This window comes from Orycteropus afer, unplaced genomic scaffold (genome assembly GCF_000298275.1).
Source record: "Orycteropus afer afer isolate SDZICR_OR568_19922 unplaced genomic scaffold, OryAfe1.0 scaffold01011, whole genome shotgun sequence".
In the NCBI taxonomy this organism is placed as follows: Eukaryota; Metazoa; Chordata; class Mammalia; order Tubulidentata; family Orycteropodidae; genus Orycteropus; species Orycteropus afer.
The window spans coordinates 193,326-210,751 of record NW_006922598.1 but is presented as its reverse complement, the minus strand read 5'-3'; the positions used below and the strand labels follow the sequence as shown (position 1 = coordinate 210,751).

At 46.1% G+C, this 17,426-nt stretch overlaps 1 protein-coding gene and 1 non-coding gene across 2 annotated transcripts in view; both read left to right on the top strand.

Annotated features, from left to right (window-relative positions):
• Positions 1–17,426, top strand: part of GRIPAP1 (GRIP1 associated protein 1) — a 25,392-nt gene that overhangs the window by 343 nt on the left and 7,623 nt on the right. Inside the window, exons 2-17 of the mRNA XM_007958559.2 lie at positions 2,102–2,168; positions 2,309–2,370; positions 3,343–3,369; positions 4,282–4,389; positions 8,258–8,408; positions 9,344–9,528; positions 9,718–9,765; positions 10,637–10,668; positions 10,769–10,816; positions 10,956–11,055; positions 12,839–12,916; positions 13,127–13,219; positions 13,920–14,054; positions 14,923–15,018; positions 15,354–15,566; positions 15,706–15,819. Of these exons, the coding sequence (XP_007956750.1) occupies positions 2,102–2,168; positions 2,309–2,370; positions 3,343–3,369; positions 4,282–4,389; positions 8,258–8,408; positions 9,344–9,528; positions 9,718–9,765; positions 10,637–10,668; positions 10,769–10,816; positions 10,956–11,055; positions 12,839–12,916; positions 13,127–13,219; positions 13,920–14,054; positions 14,923–15,018; positions 15,354–15,566; positions 15,706–15,819 (1,557 nt within the window). The remainder of the gene's footprint in view (positions 1–2,101; positions 2,169–2,308; positions 2,371–3,342; positions 3,370–4,281; positions 4,390–8,257; positions 8,409–9,343; positions 9,529–9,717; positions 9,766–10,636; positions 10,669–10,768; positions 10,817–10,955; positions 11,056–12,838; positions 12,917–13,126; positions 13,220–13,919; positions 14,055–14,922; positions 15,019–15,353; positions 15,567–15,705; positions 15,820–17,426) is intronic.
• Positions 6,836–6,906, top strand: TRNAG-UCC. The gene has a single exon. It is a non-coding gene; the product is annotated as a tRNA-Gly (tRNA).

The window sequence follows — 17,426 nt, the reverse complement described above, 5'->3', positions numbered from 1 at the left end:
GGATACCTTACTAAGATCTAGAGGGAACCAGACCTCTGGGCCCGTGCGGGGGACATCATGGTCGGGCTATAAATGTTGATCTTTGAAGGAAGGAAATCTTGAGAGGGCGAAACCATTTTGTCTGGAGAGGAAGGAAGCAGGCGTTAAACCGTTTGCGTCATGATGGGGGAGCCCTTGAGAGGACAATACCATTAGCTGGTGGGAGGTGGAAATTTTTGTGGCGGATACCACTATGCCAGGGTATCTCCCTGGCATTGCTCTTGGGAGGTGGAGATCCTTTGTGAGTGGTGGTAGTGGGTTCCAAGAGGGAGCTGTACCATTGGATGATTAGGGGACATCTCATTAGGCCGGACGAGGGGGAGGAAGAAGTCTTTGAATGGATAATACCATTAGTTCTTGTTGGGAGGAGGACCAGAGAGAATGAAAGAGTGATACTGTTGGACCTCGTGTGGGAGAGATCACTGAACTCTTTGGAAGGTACCTTGACTTGGTACCCTGACCACTTGACTTTTTTTGGCAAGGGGACTCTGAGGGGATAAAGAGTGATAGAATTGCACCATGAGTGGCCCCTTGTTGAGGGAGTTCCTCTTTGTGTATGACCATTGGACTGATTGTGTGGAGAGACTCTGAGAAGGGAAAGTGCCACATTATTGGACCCTGAATGAAGGAAACCCTTAGTAGGACCCTGTAGGTGGAGGGAGGAACTCATAGTTGTTGTTGTTATGTGCCGTCGAGTCAAACCCGACTCATAGCGACCCCTCCTTGGGTTTCCGAGGCAGTATCACTATGGAAGTAGGATTGCCCAACCTTCCTTCCGAGGAGTGGCTGGTGGGTTTGAACCGCCAGCCTTCTGGTTAGCAGGCAAGTGTCTTAGCCACTATGCTGCCAGAGCTCCTGGAACTCATAGTAAGGAAGGGTAATTCCATTGGTCCTTGAATGAGGTAAAACAGTTGTCCTGGTGTGAGGGACTCTAAGGGTAGAAGGTTGAGACCATTGGGCTGTGAATGGAGAAGATGATTATAACCTGTGCATGGGGATTCTAAGTGGGCAAGAGTAATCTAGCTGGCCCACCTAAGGCCTTGTAGAAGAAAGACCCTGTAGGGAGTATTCCATCCCACTGGATCATGACTGGGGAGATCTTGAGGGGTATAGGGGACCTTTGAGTGGGGAAGGTTGATCCTATTGGGTCATGAGTGAGGGAAAACCATTGGACTCAATTGGGTAGGGATTCTAAGGTGCAGAGAGTATTCCAATTGGACCAAAACTAGGGGAGACAGATCTCTGGGCCCTGGAGAGCACAGGGGTAGGAATGATTCTCTAGAAGCCAAGCTCTCTGACCTTGAGCCAACCACCAGGATTGCTGGTGCTATGAGAGGGAGATGAAGGTCCTGGTGGGGTAAGGGAAGAACTGACCTCAGAGACCTACAGGACTGGTAGGGAGAGATCTGCTGTTTTGAGTAGCCTGTGCTTCATTTTCCTTTCATTCTTGGAGGAGGCCTGGACATGTTTTGTGATGATTGGGTTGAGGGAAGGGCAGCTCCCTGACTCAGTGAAAGTTGAGCAGAAATACCAGGCCATCTTCCTTTGGGAAAGAGAGAGGAAGGTAAGCCTCTGCCCCCACTCTTGGGACCTTCAGGTCTTGTCAAGAGGACACACTAACACTAACTCCTGACAGCAAGGACAGAAAGAACAGTGTTTATTGTGTGGAGGTAGGCCAAGAAGAGGAAGACAAATTGTATCCTATGGGCATGGAGAGCCACAGAATGCACACAAACAAGAGCCTGTCTGGTTCATCCTGGAATATTAGAAAGCACCCTGTGATGTCCTGAGTACAGAATGAATTGGAGGGGAAGTGATGTAGGTGGCAGGAAGATGGAGGAGTGAATCTGGCTGGGGTTATAAATGGAGTTGGAGAAGGTGGGACAAGGGCTGAGGGACTGGGAGCTCCTTTAGGATGCAGTGTGCACAGGTCTTAAGGAATGACTAGAAAGACTCATGGAGGGTGGCAGGATCTGTGGGACTCAGGGGCTTAGTTTCCTATGGTAGAGGGAGGGGGCATATGCCTGACCCAAGTCTTTTCCCTTCCCTGCTTCTCCCAAAGGCCCAGCTCCTGGAACTCCGGACAAACAACTATCAGCTTTCAGATGAGCTACGCAAGAATGGTGTTGGTGAGCCAAGAGGGTCTCATTGATGAGGATAGCTTTGGGGGGATAGGGGCTAAGCTTTTTTTCCTCAGAGGCCTCACAGGAGGACCTTTCAGCTCCTTGCCACCTACTAAGTCTGGTACTTCCTGCTTTCCCCATGCCAGAGCTCACCAGTCTTCGACAGAAGGTCACTTACCTGGATAAAGAGTTTGCTAAAGCTCAGAAGGTACCTCCCTCCACCTTACCCACATCATTTCCTCTACACATCTGACATATTTATCTCTGCATTGAGCACCAGCAGTGAACCAGGCCTGTTGCTACATGCTGTTTTCATGCAGTCATTTTATAAATTCTCATGGAAATCTCTTTAATTTGCTAATTTTACCTAAACCTGCTTAATTTATTAATTTTGATTTACTCTTAATTCATTCCTAATTTAGTCATTCTCATTTACCAACTTATAGTTAAATAGTCAAATCTATTAGTAAATCTTCCTTCACTCTGCCCCCATCTTCCACTAATCTCCCACCCCTATCCTGGTTCTGTTGGTAAAAATGAGGCTTAAACCTACCTCTCAGATCCTCTAATGATGAATATAACCTATCGTGGCACTTCAAGACATTCAAGGCCCTCCTTTGTCTCCTTTCTTCATTGCTCTCTCCATGCATGCATGATACATATACTATATGTTCAATTAATATTTGTTGAATGGAAGAATAAAGAATACAGAAAATCTCACAACTAGGAAGGCTGGGTTTCTCTTTGGGAAGGTGACTGATTCCTCAGGTCTAGTAATGTTCTTGGCTGGACAGCAGGGGAGCAGCTGTTTCCAGGTTACATGGGGAATCCACATAGATGTGTTTGGACATATGTAGCAATGAAGCCACCATTTCTGAGCCCAGATATCCAACCCATAAAGGATTAAACACTAAACCCTATGAAGAGCCTCAAGAGCTTAGAGGAAAGGGTGATTTCTGTGTGCTGGGGCACCAAGGCAGATTCCCCTTATTTATTCATTCATATACACATTCATTTATCCTATCATTCCTGTCAGCTCCAAATCATCACACAAGTTCTGTAATTGAAAACTCTCCCCTCCCCCAACTGCTATCATCATTTTTCCCCCTTAAGACTTGTCACAGTCATCTCTACACCCTAGTGAGAGAGTTCATCTCTCTTCCTACCTTCTCCCCTTTAGGCACTGAGCAAGAGCAAGAAAGCTCAGGTAAGAATACCCATGATGGGTGAATGTGTCTGGGAAACTGTGTCTTAATGGGGATATTTCTGTATGCTGGGATCTCCTTGTGCTGGACTTTCTTTTCTCTGTGTATGTGCTTCCATCTGCGACTGTCTGTCTCACTATCTCACTGCCCTTATCTCTAATTACTATTACCATCACACTCCCACTATCTTTCATTCTGTGCCTATCTCTCTGTCTCTTTCCTTTTCCCTTTCTCTCTGAATCTCTGTCTTCCTGTTCCCCTCTCTCTGACTCTTGTTTATCTTCCCAACCCTTTCTTTGTATCTCCCCATCCCCATTCCTATCTCTGTCATCATTTCTCTTTTCTTTTTCTTTCTATCTTTCTCCCTCCTTGTTTCTCTCTCCCCCATTCTTCTATCTCTTCCTGACTCTTATTTATTTCCCTGACCCCTCTTTCTCTATTCTGTTCTCTCCCTGTTGGTCTCTCTTTGTTCCTATCTCTCTTTCTGCCTTTTCTTTTTCTCCCCCATCCTTTTCCCCTTCCCTATCTATCCTCCTTTCCCTATGTCTCTGTACCTGCTCCATGTCCCATCTATAGCCCTATCTCCTCTCCATCATCTCATCTCTGCCTCCAGCTCTTTTCCCCTGCTCATCTTTCTTCCCTTTCCTCTCTGTCTCTCTCTTCCTCCCCATCTCTTATCTTTATTTCCTCCTTCCCTTTTCTCCCTGCACTCTATAATGTTCTCCTTCCTCCTTGACTTTCCTTTTATCCCTTTCTGTGTCTCTCTCTTTTCCCGTATCTCCTCATTCCTGCTTCCCATTCTCTGTACCCTTTGTTCAACCCCTGCTTCATGACTCTTGTTTTCTGTCACTGTGTCTTTGCTCTACCATACTTTCTACCCCTGTTGGAGACCTGGCTTATGTCTGCCACTACAGGAAGTCGAGGGGCTGCTGAGTGAAAATGAGATGCTGCAGGCAAAGCTGCACAGCCAGGAGGAGGACTTCCGTTTGCAGAACAGCACGCTTATGGCCGAGTTCAGCAAGGTGCTGGTGCCGGGATAGCCAAGGGGTAGAGGCCACCTGGGCAGAAACCAGAGGGTAGCAGAAGGGTTGAATAGGGGCTGGTCCTGGAGCACTGTCCGTGGTGCTGAAACTCTTCATGGCTTGCTGCTAGGGGACAGCAATTTGGCAGATGGGGCCACTCACTGTGCTGGGATTAGAAAGCTGCAAGCTATGAGTTCAGCTGGTTCCTGGTCAAGCCACTCCTTTTCTTTATGCTTCAAGTCACCTTTTGTATGATTTGGGGCTGATGCTATGGAATCCTCAGAGGAGTTTTAGGTAAAGTTCTTGCACTTAATGGAGGATAGAGAGAGATTCTCTTCTCTTCTTTCCCTTCATCTGACATGATCCTGGGATTTTACTTTTTTCATATGATTCATTCTGGATCAGATAATTCTATTGACTTAGTGATTTTAGTGTCCAGGCAGTTCTAAACCTCCTGGGAAATTGGAGACTTTTTTTGTTCCATTATCTATAGCTTCTGTATTCATTATTAATCATTAATCTAAGGTTTTAGTGTGTTTTAAGGAAAAAAATCCTATGGCAACAAAAATGATATTTTCAAGGCTCCACCTGAGTATATAGTATATAAGATCTTTAAAAAAAAAAAAAATGAAAAAAAAGTAAACAGGTACAGTACCAGAAAAGCAGCTTAACAAGTAGTAGTTTAGAGTGAGGACTCTGGAGTCAGAAGGCCTAGATTAAAATCTTGGTTATACCTTTTATTAACTGTAACCTGAGCAAGTCACTTTACCTACCTGTTTCTTGGTTTCCAAACATTTAAAATGGAAATGGTAATAACAGTATCTGTCTCACAAGGCTTTTGTGAGGATTAAATTGTTAATGTATTTAAACCATTTAGAGCAGAACCTTGTACAAAGTGTCAGCTACTAATACCATTTTATTAATTTATTTTCCCTCTAAAATATTTCTTCACTTTTAGAAAGCTTTATATTCATCCTGTGGCCCTGCCATGCCTTAGCCCTTACCACCTTCCACCTACTCTATTTTTACAGCTCTTCCCTGGTCTTCTCACCTCTAGCTTTCTCTACCAGTCTGCATCTACAGAGGTTATTCAGACCTACAAGTCTCACCACATCACTCCTTTATTTATTTATTTATTTTGAAAATCTTTCTTGTGATTTGGGTGAAAATTAACAGAGCTTATTTATTTTCTGTACAGCAGTTCATACACATTTTGTTTCATGACAGTGACTACAATCCCCACAATGTAACAGCTCTCTTCCTACTTCTTCCCTGAAGTTATCTCTTCCCTGTGTCTTTCTGACCCTGAACTATCTCCCTGTGCAAATACTGTCCTTCTGATCTCCCATGTTTGATTGTTCTAAGGAGTGTATCTACCTGGCATAAATGTTCACCTTATATGCCTGTTTGTTGTTTGCCTGGAACCCACGGGAGTGAGTTCAATTCCAGGCCTGAAGGGTCACTAGGTGCCATAGTCTCGGGGGTTTCACCAGTCTCTATCAGACCAGTAAGATTGGTCTTTTATATGATTTTGAGTTTTTTTCTCCCTCTCTATCCAGGATCTCCTTTCTGAGTGGTTGACAACCATATCACTCCTTTAAATAATACCTTCCTGTTTAGTTTTCTGTCCTCTACAGTTTAGAGCTTCTGGTGCTCACATCACAGCTGACCTCACCACTTCACTACTCATTGCCTCTAGCCTCAATGACATCATAGTTCTTACAAGATGGGGCAGGGACAGGTATTCCTCCATAAATCTAGATCATGTTTCCTGACACCTATCCTATGATAGGAGTCCCTGGGTGGTTCAAATGGTTAATGTGCTCAGCTGCTAACCAAAGGGTTGGTGGTTCAAGCTTACCAAGAGGCACCTCAGAAGAAAGGCCTGGCAATCTTTCCAAAACATCAGCCATTGAAAACCCTAAGTAGCACTGTTCTACTTTGACATACATGGAGTTACCATGAGTCAGAATCAATTTGACAGTAAGTGGTTAGGTATCCAATGCTAGGCACTGAGCCAGGTATAGAGACCTCCATCATATTTTCCCTTCCAGGAACTGGAAGTACTAATTGAGAGGTTCAAGTCCTGTCCTACCATTTACTTGCCAAGACATTTCAGCTCAGTTATTCCTTCTATAAATATGTAGTAAGCACCTACTATGTTCTAGAAATGCAGTTGTGAATAGCACAGAGTAGTTCCCAATATCAGATAGCTTGCATTCTGGGCATGGGATGGGGAGAAAGATGATAACATAATAAAAATAATAATAGTAGTGATAAACCAAAAACCAAACCCACTGTTACTGAGTCAATTCCAACTCATAATGATAGCTGGCATTTATGTAGCATTTACTATGTGTCAAGTCTTATTTGAAGTACTTTACATTATTAACTTAACTTCACTCTGTAAGATAGATATTAGTATCACTGGTTGACAGATGAGTGGGCATTGTTGATTCAGTGGTAGAATTCTTGCCTTCCATGCAGGAGACCTGGGTTCCATTCCCAGCCAATGCACCTCATGCACAGCCACCACCTGTCTGTTAGTGAAGGCTTGCATGTTGCTATAATGGCAGATAGGTTTCAGCATAGCTTTAAGACCAACTAGGAAGAAAGGCCTGGCAATCTGCTTCTGATAATCGGCCAGTGAAAACCCTGTGGAGCACAATAGTTCAATTTGAAACCAATCATGGCGAAGGCACAGGACTAGGCAATGTTTTGTTCCATTGTGCATGGGATTGCCATGAGTCAGGGAATGACTTGATGGCACCTAATAGCTTTTAACAGATGATGAAAACTGAGAGATTAACTGATTTATCTCAAACTCAACTGCCATCAAGTTGGATCTGACTCATAGTGACCCCTCCTTGGGTGGTATTTCTACGGAATTGCCCAATCTTCCTTTTGCAGAGTGGCTGGTGGGTTTGAGCCACCAGCCTTCTGGTTAGCAGTCAAATGCCTTAGGCACTAGCCACCGGAGCTCCCAGCTAGTAAATAGCGGAGTAAAAATTCACATCCAAGCAGCCTGGTTTCAGAAGTTGTGCTTATACCCCTTTGTTACAAATAAAATTTAATTGTGATAAGCACTAGTTAAGAAAGAAATGAATAGAGCACTGTGATATAGAGTACTATGGTATCTGTGTTGGAGGTTGTTACCTTAAAGGTGACATTTGAGCAGAGACCTGAAGTCTGCAAAGAAGTTAATCATGTGAAAAGCTGCAAGAAAGGAATAGTATTCTAGGTAGAAAAGTATCCCAGGCAATAAACCAAAAATTCTCCATGGGTCTCAGTATTCTTTTCTGAAAATGGAGACAAGGGATCTTCTCTTCAGGACTGCTGTGAGAACTGTAAATTAATCAGGAGTCCAACAGGGCCTGTTTTAGATATATTTGCATTTTACACCTCCCCAAGGCCAAACACTGGCACTGGGGCACTTGTCAGCAGTACTGGCCCTAGAAATGACCTGAGAGCTGTCTCTTGTACCTGGACTGAGAGGGAGCCATCCCTGGACCTAGAATCCAGGTCATAGGCGCCTCTACAGAAGAGGGCTAGTGGTTGGCCTATTCGTGGTGCATATTGTTCAGGGAACTTTCAGAGCAGCCTGAGGTCTTGGATTGCATCTTTCAAATTTGGAGTGTGTAAGGGGAAAGTTGTTCTCAGTATCCTCCTTTTTTTGATTCTGCCACTTACCAGATGTGTAAATTTAAAGTTGCTTAACATCTCTGTGCCTCGATGTTCTTGTCTGTAAAAGGAAGATAACGAGAGCACCTACCTACCAGGGTTGTTACAGGAATTAAATGTGCCAAGTGCTATGTCTGTTTCAGAATATTGTTATGATTCCCTGCTGCTTCCCTCTTTCCCTCCTCAGCTCTGCAGCCAGATGGAACAGCTTGAGTGGGAGAACCAGCAACTGAAGGATGGAGCTGCCAGGGAAGGGGCTGCCCAAGCTGGCAGCCTTGTGGATGGGGAGCTGCTGAGACTGCAAGCAGAGAACACAGCCTTGCAGAAGAATGTGGCAGGTGCATAGAGGCCCTACTGGTGATGTATGGACTTCAGGGCTTAAATAGAGCAAGGAAGGTATCCTCCCCTCCAGGAGAAGGGGATGGGCTTCAGATTCAGGATTGACCCTGCCATGAACCGGTGTATGACTTTGGACAAGCCATTTCACCTCTCTGGTCCAAACTGTCCTCATCTAAAAAGTACATGTAGTGATAGCTACCATCTGGCAGTAGCAGAGATAAGGGATGGTGTCATACTGCATTTAGAAATTCTACACCTAGAAAATGTTAAGAGATTGTCAGATAGAACATTGAAAAGGACATATTTGCTAAGTGGAGAAAATGAATGAAGGAGCATTGGGAAGAAGGGTCCAGAATGAAAGCTAAAAGAAAGCTTGATAAAGTGTAGGAGGGTTCTGGTGTGTGGACTTTTGGAGAGCAGCTGGGGCTTGTGGGGTAGTGGGTGGTGGTTTGGTGATCAGGAGGGAGACTTTTTGGAATGTGAGTGGGGAATAGAAGATTATAGGAGGAATTCTGAAAGGTCACAGTACTGAAAACCCTATGGAGTAGTTCTACTCTGTACTCATGGGGTCCTCATGAGTTGGAAATGACTCTACACAACTAAAAACAACAGAGGAGGGATTCAGTTTTAAGTAGGGGGTGTAGCATAGTGGGCATGACTTGGGAACACTGTGAGTAGGGCTTAGAGGAATGAAGATAGGGCTTGGGAAACCACCTTGGGTTTGCAGGATCTTAGTGACTAGTGTGGCTTAAGAGATTTTTGAAAGGCGTAAGTGGGGCAGAACCTTTGGCTTGTAGCTGAACATGGCTTATGATCATTTAGGATAGGGTCTCTGTTACCTGAGGGGCAAAGGCCATTTCTTCCTCTATTTGAAGTATGGCAAGGATCTTTGGAAACTAACGCATCCATTGTATATCACTGTCCTACCCACCAGCCCTGCAGGAACGCTATGGGAAAGGGACCGAAAAGTCTCCAGCTGTCAGTGAGGGCCAAGGTGACCCTCTAGGGGGCCCAGCCCATACTGTTCCAGCTCCCATCCCATTGGCAGAGGTGGAGCTGAAATGGGAGATGGAAAAAGAGGAGAAGAGATTGCTCTGGGAGCAGCTACAAGGCTTGGAGGTGAATCTGGTTTTGTTGGGGCTGGGATGCCAGGAGGCAAGCAGATGCCCTAGCTCTATTTATGGTCCCACATTAATGTCTCTGATATCACTGTCTTGTGGGCTAACTGGGATCAGAGAGGCAAGAGGGTAGGGGAAGTCAAAGACCTTGCTCCCTCTTTGCTGACAACAGCCTCATCCTCCCCTGCAGAGCTTGAAGCAAGCTGAAACATCCAAGCTGCAGGAGGAACTTGCTAAGGTAGGGCTGCCAACTTTTTCCCTGAGCTTTGCCTTCCCCTGCTTTCCACTTGCCAAGCTTCCCCTGGCAGGGCAGAAAAGGCATAGTACCCCCTCAAAGCCTCAATTTCATCATGTGAAATAGAAAGACTCACAGTTATATCTGAGTTGCTTTCAATGTGGAATGGGTCCCACTATGTCTTATGCATGGCAGGCCCCATCCCTTTCTTCTGTTTCCTCCCAGCTCTGCTTGTTCATTTGTTCATTTATTCATTCCACTCATATAAGCATTTATAGAATACTGGCTCTTGTCTTAAGAACTAGAGACCCACTGGTGATACAGCCAGTCATGGCTCTACTTCTGAGGCCTCCCAGCCTAGCCATTATAGTAGCATGGCCATTGGTTGATATTCTGAGGGGCATGCTTGCTGGGCTTTGGAGCTGGAGATCATGTTGCTGCTGACCAGCTGGGCACCACTCCTATAACACACATGAACTGGGCAGTGAGCTCTTGATGGGAAGATCTGAACAGTAAAATATGGAGAGAGTGGTGGTGGTAGTTGTGATGAGGCTTCAGGTCAGAGTTGGGACAAGGGGTAAAGGTTCCTAATGTAGACTTTGGAAAACTGAGGACTAGGTGCCAGGTCTATGCTGAGGTAGGAAAACTGAGTCTGTTGTAGTAGACCAGGAACCACATTATGTAAAGCTTCTGAAATTCAGTTTCCCCATTTGTAAACCAGTAGTACTCACTTCTTAGGGCTTTTTTGAAGATTCAAGGAGATAGTCATTTCTAGTTTCCAGAAAAATCTTAGTAAGAAGTATCTGTAATTATTGTGTTTTTTTTTTTTTTCGTTATTAATATTAATGTTATCACTTGTTTTTCTCCCCTCCAGCTTTCTGAGAAACTTAAAAAGAAACAAGAAAGGTAATTTCTTTTTTCCAGAGGTGGGAAAAGTGGTTTTGGAGGATTAGGAACTAGGGAACTTGGGGAACTGACCCATCTATGTCTCTTTTTCTGTGCTCAGTCTTTGCCGTCTGCAGACAGAGAAGGAGACACTATTCAATGACAGCAGGTAACTGCCAGAAGTCTTGGTGGGCAATGGGGACAGTGCCCAGCAGAATTAACTAAAGGCCACTGAGGCAGAACTGGGAGACTGGACCTGAAACTATGCTCACTGTGTCTAGTTGTCACCCTCCTGCTATCATCTCCAGGAACAAGATTGAGGAGTTACAGCAGCGGAAGGAAGCTGATCTCAAAGCCCAGTTGGCTCGAACCCAGAACCTGCAACAGGAACTTGAGGCTGCCAATCAGGTGGAGGGGGGCATTGTGCTCTGAGATCCCTAGGATGAGCACTACATCTAGGAGTCCAGGGAGATTTGAAGTCCACAGAAGCTGGCTGGGGAGTCTGAGATTTCCTGTGTTAGAAATATTAGGGACTGGATGGGTCCTAGGCCCCCAAGAGCTGGGAAAATAAGCTGGGTAGCCCTAAGACCCCTGGGAGTTGGGATAAGAGTCTGTATGAATATAAGATCTCTGAGATCTAACAAGTTGGGGGCTGTGTTTCAGGAGTCTAGATAAATCTGTGGTCCTATAGATTGGTGTAGGATTTGAGGTGAATTCTAATTCCCTGGAGGCTGGGTAACTTTAAGACCTTTTGGGACTGGGATGTCAGTAAGTTTGAGACTCCTAGGGGCTGAGGACATGAGGGCTGGTAGTTATAAGACTCCCAAGGATGGGACAGTTGGGGCTGGAGGCTGGGTACATTTGAGACCCTCAGGGTCTGGGGTGATTAGGTCTGAGACACCTAGGAACTGGGATCACATGGGCTGGGTGATCCTGAGACCCCAGGGGATGGGAACAAAAAACTGGTGAATCTGAGACCTCCAGGGGCTAGAGCAAAAGTCTAGGTATGTCTGAAGCTCCTGAAGGTTAGGGGTTGGATGACTTTAAAACCTCTAGGTTTCTCCCTAGAGGGGGTAAGTCTTAGGTCCCTTGGGATGGAGGATATGGTGACTTGTGAGTCTAAAATGCTTAGGAGCTAGAAACATGGGGGATGGGTGAACCTAAAGCCCCTGGGGACTGGGAACAGAAGTCTGGGTAAAGCTGAGATCCAAAGGATCTGTGTTGTTGATATGTGCCGTTGAGTCAGACCTGACTCATAGCGACCCCTCCTTGGGTTTCCAAGGCAGTATCACTACAGAAGTAGATTGCCCAACCTTCCTTCTGAGGAGTGGCTAGTGGGTTTGAACCGCCAGCCTTCTGGTTAACAGTCAAATACCTTAGGCCCTATGCTATCAGAGCTCCTAAAGGAGCTGAGGGGTAGCTAAAGATCTCCAGAGACTGGAGGGACAGGAATGGTGGGGGTGGGGACAATCTGAGACCTCAACTGGAGCTGAAAACTAGGAGATTGTGTGAGTTTGAGACCTCTAGGGTTTGAGAGGGAGCTTTGGTAGCGTAGTGCTTAAGGCACTTGCCTGCTAACCAGAAGGCTGGCAGTTCAAACCCACCAGCCACTCCTCGGAAGGAGGGTTGGGCAATCTACTTCTGTAGTGATACTGCCTCAGAAACCCAAGGAGGGGTCTCTATGAGTCGGGTCCAACTTGACGGCACATAACAACCACAACAGGGTTTGAGACTGTGACTTTGGATGAGTCTGAGGCTGTTGGAGGCTAGGGACATGGAAGGTGAGTGTGTCTGAGACCCTTAGGGGTCAGGAGTCTAGGTGAATCTAGGGTCCTGAGAGCTAATTGAATCTGAGATCTATGGGGCCTGAGTGTGTCTGAGAATCCTAAGGGCTATGATCTGGAATCTGGGTGAGTCTGAAACCTCTTATGAATGGAGGTTGGGTGAGTTTTAGTCTTCAGGGGCCAAGGCTGGGAGGTTACATATGTCTGAGATGCTTAGATGCCAGGACATAGGGGTTGAAAGTTTCTGAGGCCTGGAATCTGGGTGAGCCTGAGATTTCTGATGGCTGAGTAATCTGAGTACCTCAGGTGTTAGGGACATGCTGTTGGGTGGTCAAAGAGGAAATCTGTATGGGTCTGTGTACCCAGGAGAGGCTGGGTGGGTTCCTTTGACCTTCTGTTCCCCACAGAGCTTGGCAGAATTGAGAGATCAGCGGCAGGGGGAGCGCCTGGAGCATGCAGCAGCTCTCCGGGCCCTACAAGATCAGGTATGTTATAGGAAGTGGGCCCAGGGAAGTGGGGGTGCTGGTGGAGGAAGCCTGAGTGGATGGTATATAAACAGGCAAGGCCCCAGGGATACTGCTACCCCCAGTCCTGGTTCTTGTGTATGTGTGTCTCTCTCCTTATTTTCTTGGCTATGGGTAGGTCCTGTCCCTCTCTTCTGAGCCCACTCTCATATGTTATGGGGGTGGGGCCAGGTGTCCATCCAGAGTGCAGATGCGCAGGAACAAGTGGAAGGGCTTTTGGCTGAAAACAATGCCTTGAGGACTAGCCTGGCTGCCCTTGAGCAGGTACAGGACACCTGGGATCCCTCACCAATCCCTCCACTGTCCCACTACCTCCCTCTACTTCTGGTCACATTGGGGCAGGGTGGTTTGGATCTCATGCTGTTCTCCTACCTTTGTTTCTGTTTCATTTTCATTTTGTATCTGGCCATCCAGCTCTGCTTCTCTTGCATTCTAGTTTCTTCCTCTCAAGTGAAGTGTGTGAAGTATACTAATCTAAAGTGTACAGCTCAATGAATCATATGTTGTATATATATGTGTGTGTGTATCTATGTATGTTCCCATATAATCACCACCTAGATCAAGATACAGAGCACTTTCAATACCCCAGAAGGTTCCAATGTACCCTTTCCCAGTCAATATTCCCGCAGAAGTAACCATTATTCTGATCTCTATTGCCATAGATTAATTTTGCTTATTCTTTAACATCATATTTAGCACCCTTTTTTTGTCTGGCTTCTTTCCCGCAGTATTTTATCTGTGAGGTTTATCCATATCTGTTCTTTTATTGCTGTATAGTTTTTCCATTGTATTGATATGCTAGGATTTATTTATCCATTCCCTGATTTCTTTCTCTCACTGTTAATTTCTCTGAAATTCTGTCTCCTCCTGGCTTTTTTTCTACCTCTCTTCCTGGAACTGGGAGGTACGACCTGGTTTCTGGGGCCCCTTTCACTCTACTTCTCATCAACACCACTTTCTCTAGATCCAAACAGCAAAGACCCAAGAACTAAATATGCTCCGGGAGCAGACTGCTGGGTTGACAGCTGAGTTGCAGCAGCGGCAGGCTGAGTATGAGGACCTCATGGGACAGAAAGATGACCTCAACTCCCAGCTCCAGGTGACACCTGTGAACATTGTCTGTCTTCTCATTGTTCCCTAGTGCTGGCTCAGTGGAGTCCCCCATGAAGTGCAACGGGAAGATTGTGGAATCAGGAGGGCCTAGGCTTCAATCTAGTTCCCTAACTTAGTAGCACCTGTGTGTCTTAGGACATGTCATTTCTCTTCTGTGAGACTGAGCCTCTTCACCTTCAATTAGTGAGGACATTCATTTTGATTCCATAATAGAAACAAAAATAACAGTGGCTCAAATAAGATAGAAATTTAGTAACCTTCCATGTAAAAGTCCAGTTAGGTTGTCCAGGGATAGAATGATGGCTTCATAATCACCCAGATTCCTTCTACATTTGCCATTCTGCCACCTTCAACATGAGACTTCTATCATGTCATCCAAGGTGATTGCTCAAGCTCCCCCCGCCCCTCACCTTGATGTTTGCATTCCAGCTGGAAGGAAGGAGGAAGGGGGAAGGGAACAGCATGCCTCTTTCCTTTAAGAGCATAATCTAAGTTACACTCACCACATCTGCACACAGAAATTAATCACATGGCCACACCTAACTGCAAGGTTGGAAGAGAAATGTCAGATAGATAGCTGCATGCCCAACTAAAATTCCTATTGCTAGAGAGGTAGGGGAAAATGACTACTGGGGAATAACTAGCAGTCTCTGTCATACTTATCCATAAAATGAGAAAACCATCAGCAGCCTAAAACAGGTCAGTGGTCTCACCACAGTCCCCAGACACAGCACTGGGCCTCAGCATGCCATAAGGAGACAGGGTTAATGCAGATGGTGTACCAGAAGTGTCCTAGGTAAGTCAGCACCCATTGGAGGCTCTTTATCAAACTCACCCCTTCATTCCTGTATTAGGAATCATTACGGGCCAATAGTCGGCTGCTAGAACAACTTCAAGAGCTAGGGCAGGAGAAAGAGCAGTTGATCCAGGACCTTCAGGAGGCTCGAAAGGTAGGGCACATGAGGAGTGGAGGTGGGGAGGATGGGGATTGACCTAGTCTATGGGGACAGGGGACATTATATGGCCAAATCCATGGAGATAGGAAGAGAATAAAAGTTGGCCACTTCCATAATTGACCAATTCTTTGGCCAAATCCATAGGAATGTGAGAGTAAAGAAAGTGACCAAGTTCATAAGGATAGATGACTGCCTTAGCCAGTTATATGGGGTAGGGGAGGGGATGGAGTCTGGTGAATTCCTTGGGCATGGGGAGAAGGGAGGGTCTTTTCTGGTATTTTGGCAGGAGGTTGACTGCCATCCTCCTGCCCCAAACTCCTGGTCTCCAGAGTGCTGAGAAGCGGAAGGCCATGCTGGATGAGCTTGCAATGGAGACACTGCAGGAGAAGTCACAGCACAAAGAGGAGCTAGGAGCAGTCCTATTACGGCATGAGAAGGAGGTGCTGGGGGTACGTGCCCGCTATGAGCGTGAACTCCGAGAACTGCATGAAGACAAAAAGCGTCAGGAGGAGGAGCTCCGTGGACAGATCCGTGAGGAGAAGGTGGGTGGGTAGATAGATGATAATGACCTTGCTCCTCTAAAACTTGGGGACCACAGTTTAGCTGACGGGCCAGTGGTTGGCGTGAGTGAGGTGCCCACTCCTGTGCCTGCCTGGCCCATGACAATCTGGTCCCTCCCAGGCCCGAACACGGGAGCTGGAGAATCTACAGCAGACAGTGGAAGAGCTTCAAGCTCAGATACACTCCATGGATGGAGCTAAGGGTTGGTTTGAACGGCGCTTAAAGGAAGCTGAGGTGAGTTGGTGGCACCTGGTAAGGGGCAGAGACTGGTGAGGAGGGGTACCCATTCCAAGCTAGTGGAGCAAGAGTGGTCAGGCCCTGGAACTTTCTGAGAAGCCTTCTGCTGGGGATCAGGGAATGGCCAGTGGATAGGGCAGAACATCAGGTATGCAGGCAGCCCTGCCTTTGTGCCAATTCAAAAAGACACCCCTTCTTCCTGAAACTGCTTCCATCTGTCAGAAAATTATTGTTCTACTGTTTTGTTAGAACAAGGACCTTCACTTCCACTTTCTGGAAAATTCATAATAATACTTACTATGAAGCAGTGTCTTGTAGCAGTTAAAAGCACAGGCTCTGTTTGCTTAGTTATCAATCCTGGCTGGGGCACTTAGTAGCTCAATAACCTTGGACAAGTTACCTTATCTCTCTGTGGCTCTTTTTCATCATCCATAAAAAGTAGATGATAACAGTACTGCATAAAAGGGTGTGTGGGTGGCATCTGACCTCTTTTAACTTCACAAGGAGAGAAAATCAAGATGAACTTCAATAGCCCAAGGCTGATTCCTATGAAGCAGAGGTCAGACGTGCTACCACTCTCCAACCTTCTACCATTTCTGACACCACCTGCCCCTCGTGGTACTCTCTACTTCTCTGCTGGGTTTAAGAATTCATTGCAGTGGCCATACGGAACTCACAGACAGTACTCACAATCATGGGGTTTATTGGGGAAGCAACAGGTTACAGTTCAGGTTCAGGAATACTCAGGATACAATTCTTCAATCAGGACAGCCTCCCCTTGGCCATGCCTACGGTCATGCCTCTCTTTGACCCTTGGCCTCTTGGCCTGCCTTCTGCCCTGCTTGAGCAAGTGTTACAAAGCTCTTTAACTCTGCCAGTAGGTGCACCCCACTCCACCAGCAAGCCCCCTGTCTGAAGGCACTCACCTTTCTCACTCTCTGGGCCAGCAAGCCCACTGCCCTGTCTCATGGTGGTCTCTTGGTTCTGTTGATTCTGCTACCTGTACTGCTGCCATCTCTCTGCTGTCTTAGCACAAGGATCTCAGGATACATCCTACTCCCAGTTTTTCTCTCTTGTTTGGTGGCAGTGAGATCCCCCTCTCAACCTCTGGGATGGCTCATTTTAAGCCTAGTGAGATAGCAGAACTAACCAATCCCATGTTAGGGTTCCATGAACCTTATTTCCATAGTCTTATCCCCACAAAGGCCACAAGCACCTCACATTTGCATTGTCTCACCAGTCATCTGGCAGTAGTCACACTAGAAGAGCCACACTAAGTAATTTACTGCACTGCAGGCCACCCCCTGGCTCTTCTAGCCATTGGCCCTTTCATACTTGAAAGATTAACTTCCCCTTTGCAATTATTTCAAGTATAAGCATACCCATGAAAGTGTGTAAGCCAACTACTTCAGGCTTTATCTCCCCCCCTCCTTTTTAGATAGCCACTTTCTAATTTGCCCATCCCTATCAGACCAGTAAGTATAATAATACTTATTATTATAAGTATTATTATAAGTATAAGTAAGGAGCTCTGGTAGCATAGTGGCTAAGTCACTTGCCTGCTAACCAGATGGCTGGCGGTTCAAACCCACCAGCCACTCCTC